Genomic DNA, 16,102 nt, shown 5'->3' with positions numbered 1-16,102 from the left:
GATAAAGAGCTGATTGAAAAGGGGTACAGATGGTTCTATACGGTGGACCGGGTCAAGAATGGCCTTTGGAAGCAAAGATATGAGTTTGTTTTGAGAGTTGTCCCATCTTTGAAGCAATGGCTTGTAGAGCATGATTGCCACGAATAAGTTTCGGCGTCCTCTTTGAGGATTTTGGTGAGTATAATGCAGCTTGGTGAGAAGCTTGCATATCAACTTTTAAGTATTTCCAAGGATAACTGACTTCAGAGCAAGGCAGGAGTTTGAGCGTTTTCTTGAGTGACCTTATTGTTCTAGTGATTGTTTTAGGATTTTGTAGACAAAGTAGAGTGACTATACATTGCATAACGTTTTTTTTATTCATTATTGGTTCTAAGCTGTTTTTTTTATGAAGAGGAGGTTTTGAATACCATCAGTGGGTGATCAGGTAGTCTTTGATGACAATATGGACATTGACATGGACATGGATTACTGAATTATATATTCTTGTAATGTTTGGGTTTAGATTTGGTTGCTGACCTTGTCTTGGCAGGTTATGTAAGGTATCCAGGTGAGCGGTTGAGTAAAGTTTTTATTTGATAAAGTTTTGATGAGGTGTCGGCCATATCTAAGAATTGTATAAATGTATTATGGAGAAAGTGATAACTATCTTGATAAGAGACGCTATCTTAAAGCACCGGGGTAATTATACAGAGTGGTGTTTCTAAAACTATTTGACATAATCTTTTTATGCATCTGGTCCAGTGTGTTATATTTGTCAAAGTTGGCAAAAACAATAATGAAGGGTATGACTCAATGGTCCTTCCAAGGTGGAGCGAGAAAGTTCAGAGATATTTATCAGGTAATGCTTTTTGAGAGAGCAAGTCTCTGATTTGTCTCAAGGAGTTGCTGGGCTCATTGATCAGTTTACCCAGTAGTGTAGACTTGAAATTTACAATTCAGTATAAAAGGTGGGATCTAGGGAGGACTTTAGTCATTGGCTTGACAACTTCAAGCAGAAATGTATGCGAGTGGCTTATGTTGGACTCTTACGTGCTTGGTGAGGTTGTGTGACTGGTAGTTGACTCACCAAATAACTTCTTTGTCAAAGCGAAGAAGTTCTTTGGCTGTCGGTGATCTAGGATGATTCTGCAGTGCATGATAATCCATTTCACTGTGATTAAATGAGTGTCAGCGTTCGTGTTGGTAGATGAACTTCTACTTTCATGTTCTTTTTTGACTGTCAATTTGGTGTTGAGAAAGGACATGATAACTTCTGTTATTGCGTGAGTTTTTGTTTTGGCTAGGTTTTATTTATAGTAACATTAGTGAGATGTGGATCTTTTGAGACTGAGTAGAACTTGAATCGAAGGTATTCAGGCCTGATGTGGGGGGTGGTTATTGGTAAGCAAATAGTGTAAAGTGTGTAGACATGAACTATGTTTGAGGTGGCAGACCTGCCAACTCACACAGTGCCACTGTGTATCCCACGATTTTGCCTCCCTTCACGGGGTAACCCGGTGGAGAGTCGAAATCACACAGTGACAAAGAAGACAAGCTGGAGAGACATCAATGAGTGGTTTTCCAGCTGGTCTTTGGAGCCCGCATGCAGCCAGTGTCCATCAAGGGGTGTGAAAACACCCCAGGACTACAGAGACAGCCTGAACAATCTTTTTTTTGTTGTTTTTTAATTTTTTTAGAGGGGTGAGTTCATTGGTGGCGGTCAGAGTGCCTCTCAGGTAGCTATCGCCACAAAGTTCTGCCCCTTTCAGTAACACTCTCCCTATTTACACACACAGTGAACTTTATTTATAGGCTGAGGATGATTAGATAATGTTAATTGCAGGTTATTGGTTTGGTGATTGGATAAGCACTGTATTTGCTCACCAGCCGTGAGGGGGAACGGCTCAGACTACTCTTGCTCCCTCCATACTGCTGACACTGACGCTTGGCCTGCCACGCCATGAGGGGAACGGCCAGCGCGATTACCGGCCATCGGGCCACGCCGTGAGGGAAACGGCCATCTTCAGACTACAGCCCCCAGCAGGCACTGGGTGTCGCCTGCTAAACGCGTCACTCCAGCGCCAGGGGTTTTAAAATTCGACCAGCCCTCCCGCAGCGCGGGACGCACACTGTATTTGCTCACCAGCCGTGAGGGGAACGGCTCAGACTACTCTTGCTCCCTCCATACTGATGACACTGACGCTTGGCCTGCCACGCCGTGAGGGGAATGGCCAGCGCGATTACCGGCCATTGGGCCACGCCGTGAGGGAAACGGCCATCTTCAGACTACAGCCCCCAGCAGGCACTGGGTGTCGCATGCTAAACGCGTCACCTCAGCGCCGGGGGTTTTAAAAATCGACCAGCCCTCCTGCAGCGCGGGACGCGTGCGAGCGTGCCCGGGCCGTGCCCGGGCGTCGCCTGGGTCAAGGGCGGGCCTGTCAGCACCCGTCCGCGATCGGCTGAGACCGGACCAGGCCTTTGGAATGGGTAAGCGAAAGTAGCTTTGTTCAGCTGTTCCAATGAAATCTAAATCTAAAATCCCACGCAACTGCGCATCCATCATCACATATTTGACTACTGCTGTTGGGGCTATAACTAACGAGATTCAAGACGTGGAGGCTCAGTTGGGTTTGGGGATTGTCACTATTCCCGATACGGGCATCGAGGACGCTACAAGTTTAGACATTGACCAAAGTCAAAACACAGCTGTGCTTACAAACAATACCGAAGTTGCTCCCCTACCCGGCACCAGTAGGGAAGGGAAGTACGGATTTGTTAAGTGAGGGGGCTGTAGCCTCTGTAAAGAAAGGGAGGAAAAGATGCCCAAAATCTGGCCCGGCTACCAAAAGGCTCCCACTACGGAAGGCGTGCGATGACCAACGCCCCATGGGGAGACTGCTTTCCACCAACACGGATAGTGTTAGATTTGGACCCAGTTTTTAGGCAGATTGACAAACTGGTTCATTCGTTAAAAGACGATCTATTTAAATGTGTTAAAACTGGTTTGGATCAAGTAATGGCTAGATTAACTAAAATAGAGTCCAAAATTGATATTCTCAGCGTGAGTGGGAGCCAGGTCCATACATTAAATGTAGAGGGTAATAAAATAGGTCAGGCTGAGGGAGTCAAAAGTCAATTTGTATCCTGCATTACGTCTACAGACAATGGTACCACACTGACACCAATACCCAGGAGTCTTAGTACCAGATCTGCTGCCTGTCATACCCAACTGGGCGATATTACTAAAGGAACTGTGAGCTCCATGGAACAGAGGCCTACTATATCACCTCCAACAGGGCCTCATTTATTAACCCCAGGAGCCTTTGTTAATAAAACAATTTTGGATTTGCCCCCGGAGGCTTCTCCCTTGGTAGTGGTTTTGGCAGGGGTACCCCCCTCTTAAAAACAACGGCATCGAGACAACTGATGAGCGCATACAAAAAGTGATATTTTGGTGCAGTAGGGCCTCTGAGGGAGGTTTAAGTGCTTCTACACACATTATAATTGCAAGGCGGGTAGGTTGGGTGGGGAATGGCCCAAAAACTAAGGACGGTGATTGCATAGTGATTAATTTTGACCGGCCAGAGGTGGTGGGGTGGGTTCTTTATGGGAGTTCTGACAGGGCTAGAGGAAGGGATCACAGCTTTACCCTTGGGCTTTTTCTATCCCCCTGATATGGGCTTAAGGTTAAGAGATGGTAGGGGTGCACTGAGACATAGGGCTGGCATAGGTGTACCCGGCTCTGCTCCCCTTCTCTTGCATAAAGTCATTCAGTCTCCCAGAGCAAATATCACCCAAGACCATCTAACAAAAGATATCACTGTAGATCACAGAGCTTTAGAGAGCAGGATCATGACATCAAATAGATTTGCCCCCCTTACCCAGTTGGACAGTAATGATTGACTAACCCCTTGTCCTGAAGGCTGTAAGGGGGAGGGAGCCAACAGTATGAGATGTCAGAGTAAACTTACCCAGGGGACTTTGAGTAATCCTGGACAATGCACTAAAGCTCTAAGCTGGAATATAGCATGTCTTAAAAATAAGTCTGATGATGCCAGGTGGTTAGATTTTTTAAGCGAATTCTGTATCATAGGACTACAAGAAACCTGGGATACTGAGAATAATTTTTGGCTGGATGGTTATACAATTTACATGGAGCCAGCTAAAGCCACCGCTATAGGCAGGGCAAAGGGTGGTCTTATGACTTTGATCTCTCTAAAAGTGGTAGGGAACCATTGCAAATTGAATTCAGGCTCGCCTAACTGCTTAGTGGTACAGATTACTCTCCCTAATGCTTCAAATCTGCTCATTGTTAATTGTTATAATTAATTTGATATAACTATAATTAATGAACACTTGGTTAGTTTGAATTGTTTTCTTGACTCTTATAGTAAGAAACAAACTACCTCATATTCGGTTATTATTTTAGGTGATTTTAACATACATCGTTGCTGTTTAAATTGTTATGTTTCGGATAGCTTGAGCCCTACCGACTGTGCAGATACCCATTTTCAACATACTTCGCAGGGTAATTTTTGGGATAGTATCCTGGCGGATCATGATTTATTTTATCCTAATACAAGGCCAGAAGGTGAGGATATTCCCTCTTTCAAAGGCAGAGGTGCGCATACTATCATTGATTATATTTTTCTTAGCGCAGCTCTGACCCCTTGGGTAAAGGACTATACTATCAAGTGGTCAGTATATAGTGATCACAATCCCATTAGCTTGACATTGGCGGGTGGCTTTAAAAAAATTCAAAAACCGGTTAGACCGGTTCGCACCCTGGATGTTCGTCCCACAGACTCAAATGGTGCTCGATAGTACCGGGGGACTTTCAGGCAAACTTGTCATACACCGTTGGAAAAGAGATGAACCTCTGTTTAGATGTCAAATCGAGGGACAGTGAGGTCCTTATGGCATATATTAAAATTTGTACTCAGGTGGCTTCTGATCTTAAATGCCCGGTTAAGGATTCCCAATGCAAAGGGGAGAGATGGTTTGACCATAATTGCTCAGTCGCCCACCGAAAGCTGTTAGTAGCCTTAAAAGCAAAATCAGAGAACAGGTCTGCCCTAGCTGCGTTAAGGAAAACATATACATTGGCAATCCACAAACGCAAAAACGAGATCAAACAAGAGGTATGGAATGATCTGCTTTCTATTGACGTCATCAAAAATAGTGCCAAATTTTGGGACATTGTCAACAAACCTATCTTTCAAGATTCTATTGTCTCTCCCTTAGATTGTATCATACAGGAGCAAGATTGGTTTAATCATTTCAAACTGATGTATGGTGACCAGGGTTCTCCAGCTATTTCCTTTGAAGTTAAAGCTTATACTTTGATGTTTACAGAGTTAGAAGTTGCGAAGGCCATAGCTCAAATGACAGGCAATAAAGCCCCCGGACCAGATGGTGTCCCAGCCGATCTTTTTAAGTCTGACACTATATTTTGGTCGAAAATATTAGCTCATGTTTTTAACTCGGCTTGTAAATTAGGACTCCCTAGGTCATGGTCAGAGTCAGTAATTGTCAAATTTTTTAAAAAAGGAGACAGAGGGGACGCAAGCTGTTATAGACCAATATCGCTTATTGACTCTACAGTTAAAGTACTGGGCAGGGTGATACTTGGAAAATTGACAGCTTGGTTAGCTGAATCCAATATGCTTTTGAATCTGCAATACGGCTTCAGGAAAGGAAGAGGCACTATAGATCAATGCCTCAATCTGCACCTTTTAATCGGGAAGTATACCATTGCCAGGAAGGAAACATTCTACTTGACATTTATGGACCTTTCCTCGGCATTCGACCGAGTGAATAGGTCAAAACTATGGTCAATGCTTCTCAATTTAGGTGTCGATAAAAATATCGTCTATTTCCTTGCCGATCTGCATAGGGACCTGACAGCTACTGTGAGGTATGACCAAAGGGGGAATTGCACACAGAGAATATGTATTGCAAATGGTGTGAGGCAGGGGTGTATTTTGGCCCCTTTACTTTTTACCCTTTATATTAATAATTTGGAGCAAGTTTTAGGGCAAGCTAGTAAAGACATCCCGCGTGTGGGGGTGCGATTGATCCCGGCACTCCTTTACGCGGATGATGCCGCATTGTTAGCAAGAACGGCGGTTGGTTTACAACTTCTTTTAAATTCCTTTGCTACATTTATGAAATCTCTGGACCTAAGTGTAAACTTTGCAAAATCGCATATAATGATAACTGGCACTAAGACGAGAAGGGTTAAAACACTTCATTGTGAGGGCAACGTGATCACTAGGGTCACAACTTTCCCCTATTTGGGCGTTCTATTTGACGAACGAGGCACATGGACTCCGCAATTACATGCAAAAAGGAATGTTTTGGCAAGATCCACATCTGCAGTTTTAGCTTTTGCCCCGCAAATTAGGGGCAAAACCAATGCAAGCCCTTTTAAAAATATATGGCGCAAAATGTATCTCTATTGCAATCTATGGTTCAGACATTTGGGGTTTTCGTAAGGCAAGTGATATTCAAGCTGTTGAGAACAAATTTCTAAGAAATTTGTTAGCGGTGCCACAATCCTCACCTACATATATAATTCACCAAGAGCTGGGGATTGGTTTTATTGAGGACCAAATTGCATTAGCACCTCTCTTGAAATGGATCACAACCTGGTTAAACCCCAAATTAGCACTGAACCGTGAGATATTAAATGATTGCCTGGCCCTAGACCAAGGTAGCCACATCCCTTGGTTAAGCCATGTTAAAGGCTTGGCGGTGAAACTGGTTCGTCCAGTTTTATTTAACTCGCCAGCGAAAATAGTCAAGGGTGACTTGCAGTGGGTAAAACGTTCTTATTTATATATGGCGGCCATGGAAAGATAAGAAAGGGAGCTGATAAAACCAACTGTACGCGATCATCAATTACTAAAAATGTCCCCTGCAATGGAACCATATTTGATTGTGGTATCTAACCCTAACCACCGCTTCCTCTTGACAAGATTTAGATTAAATCAATTACATTTCCTTCTTGCTGAACCCCCGTGTAGGAGAAAGGTGGAGGATCTGGGTGTGTGTTCTTGCGATAATTTTTCTGTGCAGGATACAATACATTTTATCTTTTTTTGTGAGCATTTTTTGCACATTCAAAAGCGTTTTATTCTCCCAATTCTAAAAGACAAAGGCTTTTTACAAGTTAAACCGGCACTAATGTATCTACAGTTGCTATCCAATGTCTGGGAGATTTTTAGCATAGCAAGTTTTCTTACTGCTGCAAATAGGATAAAGAAGAAAAAAATTGAGTGATTTTTAAGATTGTGATTACATTGATTGATCTTCATGTTTTAAGGATTTTATGAGGGGATACTTTTGTTTGTCCTTCCTGACTCATTAAGATTAAATTGTGCAGTTAATTAATGTGGGGGATAATAACTGAGATTGATTTTTATGATTCAGCTTATATTAATTGACTTACATGTCTTATGGTTTTACTACAAATGTTACATTATAGATTGTCTGTTTGTGACCACTTAATGCGTAGACTTGCGTAAAAACTTTCTTGCTGCTAATTAATATTTTATTAATTTTATCCTTTTTGTATAGTATGCTTTTATGGTTTTAATTAACCGAATAAAGTACTTTGACTGACTGATTGGATGAGCATTTCTTGTGTGTTTTTTTTTTTTAACTTAGAGTAGTGTACTGGTTCCTGTTGCGTTGTGTGGTAGTGCCAGTGTTCTCGGTTGGATGCTGCCATCAGTGATGGGAGTTTGAGCTTCCTGTAGGCCTGCACTGTGGCTGTCTGGACTGAGAGTCTGCCCCTGTAAAATCTATAACAATTCTGTGCTTTAACCCTTTTCAGATGCACAGTGGATGTTTGGACCAGCTCACCAGTCTTCTGACAAACTTGCACTTCTTATCTGCTCATGTGACACTGGGTCTCTTGCCCCATCTCTGCGAGGTTTACAGCCTGTACTGTAAGTAACCTGGGGTTTATGTGAGTGAGTGTATATAAAGTATAAATTTTGCATACCGAGAATGTCTGGTTCGGGAAGTATAACATCCACAACGTTAGCGTGACTTATATAACGCATACTGTTCGCAACCCTCTACATGTATCTTTTTTCCTAAAGACTTTAGCTTGCTGCAGGAGAAAGGAAAGTTGTCTGGAAGATACAAACTCAGAACCCACCTTCTTTGCTCTGCTAAAGCCACGTATTTTCAGACTCAAAAGACCTCCCTTTCCATATACCTACATAGAAGGTCCTGCCAATAAAAGCAACAATCTAGCAGCTTCTGGCAACCTTAACATCCAAGATAAAAACTAAGAAGAACTCCTTCTCATCCTTTAGCAGACTGGCAATATTTTATAAACTGCATACTATCTTTGCGTTTTGTGGTTGTCTTTTTTTCGTTACAAATCCCATCTGACCTTGCAGATTTTCATTCCATTTCTCTGTGGAGTTATTTCCTTCTCTCGAGTGCCAGTGCATCTAGTACTCCCTCCTACACCTTTGACCTTCAAATCATGAAAGCCATAACCCCATTCACTCACATATTTCTTAATCCTGAGGTTCCGTCTTCCACCATTACTCACTCAGCCTATTTTTTCATAATCCACACAGGTGGTGCAAAACATACTCGATGGATGACTCTGAGTTGGCATGTTAGAACTGGGGCATACGTAAAAGACTTGGGTATAAACACTAGAATACATTTTTTATAAGGTTACACATTAACCTTTGAAATATCAGTTTAAAAAAATGGTGATAGGAAAATGATAGGAAGCAATTGAAAGGCAGCTGAAATTTTCCCTAAAGTAATAGATGTCAACTACAATTTGAAATTGTTTTCTGTTAAGGGTGGCTTTTTGTTTAAGACTTGCCTCCTGTTTTTCCTTCTTGAGCTCTTTTGACCACTATATTCTTTGTGTTGGACAAAAGCCTGACCTGAGGTAACAAATGTTAAAAAAACAATTGCACCTTATGCATTGTTTGTCTTCTGGAGCACCACAATGGCTCAGTGTGATGTTTGCCAAGAGAAAACATAAATATATACAAGAGGAAGATGAGGCAATGGAAAGTTAAGTATTTCACCTTCAGACCAAACAGAGTTTTTAGATGAGCTTCCTTCTCTCTACTAAGGGGTCCAAGACCAGCAACAAGGTGTTATGTCCCTACCTTGGACCTTTCTGGAACTCAATTTGATACTACTATGGGTCCTTCAGAGATAGAGCGCTATTGTCACTGTCATCTGTATTCAGCATTGTGGTATCTCACCAGCAGTTTTTGGCTGAAATTCAGGTTTAGATCTTTATCAATAAGATCCATACAAATAGCTCAGATCCGAAAGTCATTATTTTGCACTGTAAAAGGAGACCCTTAATATCCACCATCTCACTACCAATATTCTTGCCCTTGATTTGCAACATGTAGAAAAAGTAAAAAATCTTGGTGCTACTTTTAATGTCGAATTCACACTGGTAACCGTGTTAACACACTACTTAGGATATGTCAACTCCAGCTCAGAAAACTGAAGCATACTCTAGAGCTTTTATCAACTCTGGATTAGTCGTTTCTTATGACAGTCCCTTTTGTACCTGCCCTAGGGATCCCAACATGCAACTTTCATTGCAATTACTAGATTTAGAAAAAGAGTTCATCATATCAGTAGCCCATATAGCAATGGGTTGTCTGTGGTAGGCTGCACCCACTTTAATGTTGCCTGTCTCATCTTCCATTTTCTTCCATCAAGACTGGTGTTATTTTGCCCAATGTTTACTTCCTCATTTTCTTGTTTTAATCTCCTGAGTAAGGAGATGTCTTTGCTTACAGTGTCCTAGTTGCATTTCAACTCTGCTGATATGCTGTTTCTCAGTATGTGTCAATTAACTGGAGCCTCCCTTACATTGGATATTTGGCTCATTCCATCCCTGCCTTCTTTTAGAAAAATCTCAATGCTAGTCAGTTTGGTTATGCAGGACTCTAAAATCAGTACCAGGAGACCTATTTGGTTAACTAAGGGCTAGAGCAGTCTAGTACTCAAAGCTTCTTCCACTTCATTTTCAATGATGAATGCTTAACCTTAAGACAAGATTTGCAGAGAATATTGTCAACAAGGGCCTACAGAAACACCAACACCTTTAACTGAGCAATACAATCCTCAGGATATTCGGAAACTAGTTTCAGTACTTGCCATTGGATCTTCTCTGGGGCAAGATCAGCTAGTGTCTTCTGAACCGGACAGTGGTGTAACGCAAAATATTTTGCCCTACTTATCACAAATCGGCCAACGTAGATGACAGCGAGGACGACCCCTCATGGATGGTGACCCCTGCACTGTAAAATACTTATTTCCCTCCTTGTAGTTTGGGGATCATTGTTCATGACCTAAATTCAGAGGCAGGTTAGACTTTAGGAGAAGCAGCGAATCTCCAAACATGAGCCCACACTCCAAGATGGCCAACAGGTTCTCCGAGAGCATCTAAGCTTCATAGAAATTAAAGCCCACCAATAAGGTTCATGGTGCCAACACAGAATTCAGATACAACAGAGTTTCCAACAACACCAAATCCATAGCTTGGTGACATCATAAGCCTTCCCCAAACATAAGAATATTGCAGCTGCCAAGAAAACGCCAAGAAAGCAGGTATGGCGCCGAAAGGCAGAGGCACACGAAAAGCTGCTACTGTGAATGTGAACAATGTGAACAATACTAGTACCAATAATGCACCCAGTGCTAGCAACATTGTTAATGTTAATAACAGTACTAGCAGTAACACCAGTGTATCTGGAAGCACGGCTCTCTCCTCTAAACTAACCGACATGAAGGCCGCAGCATTGACTGGTGGTGGTGGGGCTGGCCTGAATAGCAATAATGGAGTACAGACTGTTAGGAATAACATGCATAATACTCCCATAATCCCTGTAATGCCTGGGAATTTGGACGCTGCGAAGGCGCCTATGTTACATGCAATCTTTATGAAAAAAAAGGGCGCTGCTATAGCCTCAAGATCCACTGAAGGCGCGATATTTGGTGATGGGGATGACCCTAATGGCTCGGCCCCTCCTGAGTGCAGCAATAGAAAAGGAGAAGATGGTTCAAATGAGCAACGCATTGCCACAGTGGACTTGGGAGATACGGATTCTGCATTGTCCGATGGTAAATTCTATTCAATGCCGGACCTATCTGCAGTTTCGGAAGATGACGGTAACAGCCTTCAAGGTGAGTGGGGTGATGAGGTGGCACTCACAGATGATGAAGACCTGATCGAGGAATATGGCGACCTGATACACTCACCTATACAGACAAAGAGATTACGGGATCAACAAGATACATTTCGGCGAAATCCCGAAACTGAAGGGGCTTCACAGGAGAAGACTCCTCTTACACAACCTATTTGGGAATCGGGGGGAGCGGAGTCCCAATTACAGGACCCAGATCAAGGCGCTAAAGATGTAACTTTGGACCTAATATACAAGAGCATCATGGCCCATCGGGCTGAGACTAAGGCTGAAAGTAGTCGCACTCAAGGTGCAGTTCGGAAACTACAGAACACTATGCGACGGATGGTCAAGTCAGTGAACGAACTTACTAGTCGGGTGACTGAGACAGAGGAACGAATATCGAGTACTGAAGATATAATTACTAAGCAGCAAACCGCGATAGAAATTTTACAGGCCACTCGAGAGGATATCGAATGGAAGATGACGGATCTGGAAAATCGCGCACGACGCAATAACCTGCGCGTCCTTGGAATTCCAGAGATGAAAGAAGGGAAAGATGCCCGAAAGTTCATCATCGAGACTTTCACTGAAGCATTCCCAGAATTAGCTGAATGGCAGTGGGAGAAGGAGATCACCAGGGCGCACAGATATCCATTTGTTCTGCGTAAGACCCGCGGGGAATAAAATCCCTTGGCAGGTTCTAAAGTGTTTCCACGAGCAATTTTAATCTGTGTAAATAATTTTGTTTTGAGAGAAGCACTATACGATTTGGCTCGTCCTGATAAGCGACGCAAGGGGTCTGGGTGTGACTTTTTTGTTAGGCCGGACTACTGAAGACTATCGCCACTAAAGTAGTGCCACCCTGATGGTGAAGGGGAAGGGAAAGTGGAACGGAGGGGGGGGGGAAGAAAAAAGAAAGAAAAATGGTGGGAAGCAAATTGTCTGGAAGGGGGGGAAGGAAAAAAAAAAGAAAAAAAACGAAATCAGTCAGTTATAATACTATCTCATGTTGAGACGTATAGGGTGCACTATCTATTAGTTGCGCACCAATAGGACCTTTACGGCCTTCCAATGCTGCTTCAATATCTGCGGCTTGTTCTTTTTTTTTTTTCTTCCTTCTTTTTTTTTTTGTATTGGATGGTCTTTTTTTATTTATTTTTTTCTCTTCTTTTCTTTATCTTCTTGTCAAGACAGAAAAAATGGTTTGATTAGAGGAGTGACACTGTCTAGAGGGGAAAAAAAAAAGTGAAAGTGAAAAGTAGTTAATAATAATATTTAAGTTATAAAAGGGATAAAGTGCCGCTTAATGTAGGGTAGATAATATGCTTAGTAATATGCTGTTTAAGTAGAAATAGACTACATATAAATGTAATGTAAGGAGAGGGCAGCAGTCTGGCAGATTCTCTGCCGAGGTGGATCTCTCACACTCACATTACTAAGGACTATGTCCTTTTGCTCACAATGGGGTGTTGAATTAGGGAGGGGGAGGGAGGGGGTGGAAGGGAGGGAGACCTCGGTTTGGTGTCAGAGGGGGGGTCAGGGTGGGATGGTTAAAAAAGGGGAAATAGGGACCACGGGTACAATTTTTATTGACTGTGTGAAAATAATGCAGGACAGGTGGCAGAGTGTTTCTATTTTTTTTAGAGCTAGAGCAGATGGCAGCTAGAAAGTTAAGAATAGGTACACTAAATGTAAGAGGCTTGAATACTTTAAATAAAAGGCAACGTGTTGCCCGGGAATTGCAGTGGCTTAACTGTGATATCATTGCATTGCAAGAGACACACCTTGCATGGTCTAAGCGAAAGTACTTAAGTGAGCTTGGCTATAGTGTGCTGGTATGCACTAAGCAGTCGATTACATCGCGGGGGGTTGCTATATTGGCTAAGAGAAATCTAATTGAAGGCGGACGAGTTTTAGAGGATAATGCTGGAAGGTGGGCAATTACTGAATGTAAAGTAGGAACTTTTAAATGTACTGTCTGCTCCATCTATGGATCTAATTTCGATGAGGCAGCAGTCTTGGAATATTTGAATGTTGAATTGGCAACCTGGGCCACCCCTGTTATTCTTTGTGGTGATTTGAATATTAATCTCCACTCTGGTACATTAGGCAGTGATCAATATAGGTATGTAGGTAGGAAACCAAAGGTTTATAGGGCGTTAAGTTCATTGGTGAAAGCACATGGGCTAACTGATGCTTGGGCCTATCTTAGGACGACTGAGCCCGGTTATACTTTTTACTCGGCTCCTCACCAAAAATTATTTCGCCTAGATTATTTTTTAGTTACACATAATCTACTTTATGACGCACAAATACAGGTCTATCCTCGAGCAACGTCTGATCATGGGCCAGTTGTGCTGTCCATCCGGGCTTTATTTCCACCCTGCAAACCCCGGGACTTTTCTTTTGACCGCAAGCTGCTGTTGGATGTTAAATTTCAAGAACATATGAGTGAGTGGATTCGTGAGTTTTTTAATTTAAACAGGGGATGCGCAGGCGTTGGGATAGTCTGGGATACGTTTAAAGCAGCCTTTAGGGGGGAGGTGTTCAGCTACGGTTTGTATGCTCAAAAACAGATGCGAAAAATGCTAGAGGAGCTTTACCAGGATCTAGGCATGGCTGAAGAGCTTCTGACACAAGACATCGCACATAACAGGGATACTTATAACACATCAGCCGCAGTGACGCGATGTAAGGCCAAGGTTAACAACTATTGGAGTAAGGAAGCAGCAAAGACTTTTGAGGTTAAGAGACAGGTGTTGTATGAATACGGGGAGGCAAGTGGGAGGTGTCTAGCCCAGAGAATGAGGAACAGGGAAACTGTTCAACGAATTAAAAGTATGAAAAATGAGGCTGGGCATTATGAAGAAACCGAGAGTGGCATCTTAGAAGTCTTTAGAAGTTTCTATGCTAGTCTATATGCAGTAGAAGAATATGATAGTAATAGAGCTTTATCCTTTCTCGGGCAAAACCTTGGGCCGAAATTGGATCAAGGACTGGCAGATATATTGGAGACCCCCATAGAGATGTTTGAATTAGAAGCGGCTCTTAAAGCATTGCCAGTGGGCAAGGCTTCGGGTCCTGATAAACTTCCGCTTGAAGTATATAAATCTTTTTTCCAAGTTTTAAAACAGGATTTGTTAGCTACATTCCGAAAGGCTCAGCAAGGGGAGTATCCTATAACATGGGGGGAAGCGAGTATAGCAGTGTTTAGGAAAAAGGAAAAACCGGCGAACTTACCAGGCTCATATCGACCTATCTCATTATTAAACACAGATGGGAAACTATATTCTAAGATCTTAGCTACCAGATTATCAGAAGTGATCACTCCTCTGGTCTCTATTTATCAGCAGGGGTTTATCCCAAAGCGTGGTACAACCGATCATGTTAATCGGGTGATTACTTTGATTGATCATGCAAATGTGTCGGGGGACCCACTTAGTCTTATATTATTGGACGCAGAGAAGGCCTTGGATCAAGTATCGTGGGCCTTCTTATGGGACCTGTTGAAATTACAGGGATTTGGGCCAAATTTTATTAAATCAATACAGGTGCTTTATCAACAACCTAGTGCACGGATTAATGTAATGGGTCTTCAATCCGCTGCGGTATTAATACAACGAGGGACTAGGCAGGGATGTCCATGCTCTCCACTGCTGTTCGCTCTGTATATAGATCCCTTTTTAAGAATGATTGAGCTGAGCAGTAGGGTACCTCCAGTTAGGATACAATCACAGCAGTACCGGGTATTGGCGTATGCTGATGATGTCGCTGTGCTCTCACCAAGACCGTCTATGGCTATGAATGAAATCGAAAAGCTTGCAAAGAAATATGGATCGGTATCGGGATACAAATTAAATACAGCCAAGACTCAAATACTGTGTATAAATATCAAGTCTTATGCTGACCCACGAGTCCTAGATGAGGTTACTTATTTGGGAGTACAGATTTGTGCTGGAGCTTCGACTACGGTTGAGGCTAATTGGCAGAAGCTGATGCATGGGGTTCGTAAACAGTTGGACCAGTTTGAATGTTTACATTTGACACTTGTCGGCAGATGTAACCTCTTGAAAATGATGGTATTGCCTAAGGTGCTGTATCTTTATAGATGTTTACCATTAGAGATTACTTCTGTATGTATCTCACAACTGCAAGCAATATGTATGAGATTTATGTGGTCTCAGGGGAAAGAGCGACGGGCTAAGAAATATATGATGCTGCCTAGGGCAGTGGGTGGCTGGGCAGTCCCTGATTTTCTTTTGTATTATTATGTATGTATGTTGCAGCGAATGAATGCTTTATTAATTGGTCAGGGACCAGTGGAGCCAGCACTACAACCTTCTATATACTCTTTGCTTCTAGGGACTGACGCTAAGAACTGTCTTTTTATTAACATAGACTGGAACTACTACAAACGCACTAGGTTTAAGGTGATAGCTGCCGCATATAAGGTTTGGAAGGTAATAAGGAAGCTATATAATATTCAAAATGTGTCTTTCTATACCCCTTTAATTGCACCGGTACTACATCCCAATATATGTTGGGATTATATAGTAGTTAACTGGCGTTTAAGAGGTTTAACAAATGTGGGAGATGTATATACACCAGATGAGTTAAAATCTTTCTCCCAATTGAAGAAACATTCTGTAGTAGGGGATCTCTGTGTATAGTCATAATCTAGTGAATAGTCCCGCCCATGTGCGTGGACCCCGGAGCAATAAAAAATAATCTCTAAAAGGTGACAAATCATGCAGACCTGCATACACCTTTAAGAGAGAATTTAATTTAAAGACAGATAATGCAGCCTATACCCACAGGCTACACTGTCCAGTACTTCAACTAGAATCCCACCAACATCCACAAACAGCACTGCCTGTCTAGTTTTTCTCCCCATAGGAAAAAACCCTGCCTCTACCAGC

At 42.5% G+C, this 16,102-nt stretch overlaps 1 protein-coding gene across 7 annotated transcripts in view; it reads left to right on the top strand.

Moving 5' to 3' along the window:
• LOC146811566 (telomerase protein component 1-like) overlaps positions 1-16,102 on the top strand; it is a 1,575,504-nt gene that overhangs the window by 873,065 nt on the left and 686,337 nt on the right. For all 7 annotated transcript variants that reach the window (XR_014966741.1, XM_085618541.1, XM_085618539.1 and 4 more), the window contains one exon: positions 7,820-7,934. Coding sequence is in view for 6 of the 7 variants with exons in the window: in XM_085618541.1 (XP_085474667.1) it covers positions 7,820-7,934 (115 nt within the window). In the remaining variant the exon portion in view is untranslated. The remainder of the gene's footprint in view (positions 1-7,819; positions 7,935-16,102) is intronic.

Source organism: Triturus cristatus, chromosome 7 (genome assembly GCF_964204655.1).
Source record: "Triturus cristatus chromosome 7, aTriCri1.1, whole genome shotgun sequence".
Taxonomy (NCBI): domain Eukaryota; kingdom Metazoa; phylum Chordata; class Amphibia; order Caudata; family Salamandridae; genus Triturus; species Triturus cristatus.
The sequence above is the reverse complement of the archived record's forward strand: the minus strand, read 5'-3'. Positions and strand labels throughout refer to the sequence as shown.